The sequence below is a fragment of the Cicer arietinum genome, chromosome 4 (assembly GCF_000331145.2).
Source record: "Cicer arietinum cultivar CDC Frontier isolate Library 1 chromosome 4, Cicar.CDCFrontier_v2.0, whole genome shotgun sequence".
Taxonomy (NCBI): Eukaryota; Viridiplantae; Streptophyta; class Magnoliopsida; order Fabales; family Fabaceae; genus Cicer; species Cicer arietinum.
In genome coordinates, this window is record NC_021163.2 from 43206448 (window position 1) to 43210860 (window position 4413).

Genomic DNA, 4413 nt, shown 5'->3' on the forward strand with positions numbered 1-4413 from the left:
TAAAAACCCTAATTGGACTAGAATAAACCTAGGGAGGACGAAAATAACCTAAATGTTAATCCAATGACACAAATGAACATATTGGATGCACAAGATTGGTTAAAAACCCTAATTAGACAAGAATAAGCCTAGGGAGGACGAAAAAGAATGAGGGAATGATGAGGACATAGAATGCATAACCAAGGAAGAAAGCCTAGAGGATATTCAAGGTCTTGGATCCCCAATGACAAGAGCAAGGTCAAAGAAGGCGAAGGAGGTTCTAAATAACTTGATAACCACTTTATTTGAAGCAAGTACAACTCATGAAGAATTAAAGCCCAAGATAGTCAATTGGTTAACCCAAATTGAAGAAGTTAAGGAATGAAGGCGGCATCTATGAGTTATCAAATTTTAATATTAGTTTTAATTAAAGTAATAGACTAAATTCATAAGAATAAGGTGTAACTGAAAAAAAAAATGTCAGTTGGGCCAAATTTAGAGAACTTTTTAGGAGTTGCCATTATAAAAGGCAAACCCTTATTTTTCTTAGGGCAGATTTTGAATATTGTTTTTGTGAGGCTTTGCTCTCTAGAGTTCTTGAAAGAATTCATCCTGAACTTATCAAGGTTGTTAATCCTTGTGGCGTTCTTTTTGGCTTATCAGTCCTTAGATTGTGGCGCCATTTTGTTCGTTGTTTCGTTGCTGAATAATAATATTGAGTTCCCTTTATATCAAATCCTAATACTCCAATTCTTCCAATTTTCGTGATCAGTAACTTGCGTTCATATCTCGAGTTCTATATACTGGTTTTCGGTGATTCAAAAGCCTAACTTGTGTTTCGGAACGTCATCTTTCACCTCGTTTTAAAATCGGCCGAATCAGAGTTTCGTAGCACTGTTTATCGCATTAACCAGTCATACGCAATTTTCACTCAAATTTGTAAGTTTCTGACCTAGAACGATCTTTAAAGTGAACTATGACTATTAAGATCATATCAGTGTGGGTGCAATGCACTAGGTGACAAATAATGATGGTGCAACAAGCTTATGAAATGCACTGAAAAGCCTCTCTTATGCGCTCAGAGGCTGGAAATATGCTAGGAAGTACACTACAATGCAATACCCCCTACTCCTTTTTTCTGCACTTGAGACTCCAATAAAAGGCGGTTTTTCACTTTGAGAACTATCTTGTGTTTGCAGTAACCCTCTGAAACTTCTCGATTGTTCGTTCCTTAATGTAATTGACATGTAATATCTAAAACAAGAAGAAAATACTTTGAGAGTTTGTTTGGTTAGAAAGAGTTAGTAGTAAAACATACTAACTGATTCAAAAGATAAAAATTATTTTCCTATACTATAAACACTATAAAACCACATGAAAACAAACAAAACTTAAAATAAAATTAGTAATACAAGACTTAAAACAAAAATTGATGAAGACTCAACAATGTAACACATGAAGGTCATCTTTGGCTATGGTTATCTATCCTCATGTAACATATGAAGATCGGTTATTGGTTATAAACCAAATTAAATTTGGTTTCTTCTTCATTATCTTCTTCCCAAGTATAAACCTTAGTTTGTGATACCACAAATGGGTTTATTTTTTTTTATTTTTTTATATATATTTTGGATTTGCGGAAGCGGATTTATATGTCATATATTTTGTATGAAGACATCTCTTTTTTGTAGAGAAAACCCTTAATCTAAGTTTTTATTCATTTCTCTATAAAAACAACCAAAAATATTTTAAATAGAAATATTAATTTTATATCCTAATGATATCTTATTTTAAATCTTAAATATATTTAAATTTAAATATATTTATAAATCTAAATAAAATCTTTTAAAGATATTTTTGACATATTATTCTCAACATACTTTCCATGGTGGAATACGATGGTTATTTTAAATTATGATTTTCGATGTGAACAATAGGCCAAAGATGCATCAATATCAATCAATGTGGAGATTGTTGGCTTTAGTTGAAATTGAAGAATCTTGAAATGTCCACACTGTCTAGTATTGTAAAGGGAGATAGAGGTCAAGATTATATATGTATGCACCGGTCAAAATCACCTTAAGTTTGTATTTTATTTTCTTCTTTTATCTTATGCTCTTTTGTTAGAGTGTTGTGAGATATAGTTCATGTATTTGCTTTGAAAAGTGTGTGTGCATTGGGGGCAGAATGTGTTTGAGAGAAGTCTATATTTTATAAAAAAATTCACATAGCTTTATTATGTAGTTCTCATAGAGGATGATATTGGTTTTTTCTCCAAATTTAGAGTTATGACGTTATATTCTTATGTTTGATTGTGTTCTATAAATGTCTATGTTTTTTCGAATACGTGGTATCAGAGCCTAGTTTACCTTGGTGGGAAGCTGGATTGGATCCTAGTATTCCTAGCAACGTAGTCATGAAGCATGTTCAACGGCGGTGCAAGTATAATTGTTGGGGAATTGTTGCGATCAAATGTGAGTGGTTTTTTTTTTTGTTTTTGCAATTAGTCTCACATTAACTATAGAATAATTTGTTTATATATAAGATTTGTGACTCATATACCCTATATTTTAAAGTTTTTGGTGAAAATTGTGTATAAAAGTCTCTTATATTACTAGAGTATTTGACCTATTATTACTCTCTTACCCTCGAATTCTATGGTAACTATATTGGTGTTGTGTAACATGTTTTTGTCAGAGAGCCTGTGCTTTATAGGTTTAGACACAAAAACAAAGTTCCCAAACAAAAGTTTCATATTATGCAAGAAAAATCTGCATTGATTCCGTGTAGAGAGACATTAACATTAATGTTTGCTTCTATGTACAGAATATGTGACATACTTGATGAGCAAAGTCCTTGTAGACATAACCAATTAATTTTTAAAAAAACATTAAACTAATAACTAATATAAGTCCTTGCTAGTAGTATTTTAAGCTTTTTATTGATTATGACATATGAGTGCTCATCCAAGAATTTCTAATAACTAAACAAACTTGTACAACATCACCAAACACACTTAATTTCTATTCATGAACTTGAAGTTGAACTTCTTGTAGCTTCAATTTCACTCTCTCTTCTCCTTTTCTTTCCACAACAATTAGGCTTAGGATGACAAACTCCAGCCTCCAAAGGAAAATTCAATATAGCTTTCTGACCCCTCATTTTGAAAGCAGCAGAATCATAAGCTTTTGCAGCATCAATTTCACAATCAAATGTACCTAACCAAACCCTGCTTCCTTTCCTCGACGGATCGCGAATCTCAGCAGCAAATTTCCCCCATGGCCTTCTCCTTACTCCTCTGTAACGCCTCGTCGTCGCATCAACAACACATTTTTCTTTCTTTGTCTCCTTTGACACCAAAGTAATTGGTTCAGGTGAATTCCTTTCCTTTGAAGGCTTTGTTTCATTTGTTGGAGAAGTATTATTAGTAAAGAACTCCATGTCTGCTACCAAATCATAGCTTTCAAGGAAAGTGAAGAAAGTGGTGCTGTTATCTGAAATATATGAAGTGAAATCAAATTCAGGTGAAGGGTGTTCAAGTTTAACAGGATGGAGAAAATTATTAGGGTCTGAGATGTTATCACCTAAGAGATGATAGCGTATGAGATCTAAGTTTGAAGTTTCTTTTGCTGTTGTCATATCTTTAGAAACTGAGGAAATAACATGTGATTGAATTTTGGAGTTGAAAAATTTGAGCAGCCAAAGGTTGATTTTTATATGCCACTTGCGCTCACTATGAAACGGTCCCCACACATTAGAAGTTTTTGGTTCAATCTGTATTGTGACGAAGCTTTGGTTAACAGGTCATCTCTCATATCTAAAGCCCCAAATAAGGTGTGGACCATTAAGTGTTTTAGTGTGGTCTACCAATAACCACTTGTTGTGCTGTATATAATATAATATAATTTTAGTTTTTTTTTTTCTTCTCTTATGTATTTTTTTTTTATCGATGCGTGAATTTAATATGTGTTTTAGATGTTTTAGTATGCGTGAATTTTTTTTTTGGTCTCTTAACAGTTTTAGTATGTGTTTTAGATATTTTAATTAAAAAAATAGTAATTTAATATATTTTAAATAATATGGTATACAAATTTATAATATAGAATAAATTAGGTGTATGAATTGTTTATACATTATTAATTAAATTATAAAAATTAATAATTTTATTTGAAACTAAAACTTTTAAAGTCTTTTCATTGCAATGTCATGAGTATTATTCATTCGATACTAATCAACAACACTAATTTTTAGTTAAAAATTCAAACTGACGACTAAAACTATTCAATTTTAAAATGTAGAGACTAATTTCATAAATTGGTAAAAGAAGACACAAAAATTATAATTAAGTCTATAATATAAGTTGACAACGAGGTATGTTTAACTATGTATGTATCATCTACAACTAATATATACGATATACATCATAGGAGGCAT

General features: G+C 31.4%; 1 protein-coding gene across 1 annotated transcript; it reads right to left on the reverse strand.

Moving 5' to 3' along the window:
* Nucleotides 1-2735: 2735 nt before the first annotated feature.
* LOC101505675 (ethylene-responsive transcription factor ERF107-like) lies at nt 2736-3745 on the reverse strand. Its single transcript, XM_004498014.4, has one exon. The coding sequence runs from the start codon at nt 3616-3618 to the stop codon at nt 3007-3009; it is 612 nt and encodes a 203-aa protein (XP_004498071.1). The 5' UTR covers nt 3619-3745; the 3' UTR covers nt 2736-3006.
* Nucleotides 3746-4413: the final 668 nt, after the last annotated feature.

Excerpts from the sequence above, each read along its gene's own strand:
- LOC101505675 (XM_004498014.4), bottom strand. The coding sequence starts at position 3,618 with ATGACAACAGCAAAAGAAACTTCAAACTTAGATCTCATACGCTATCAT.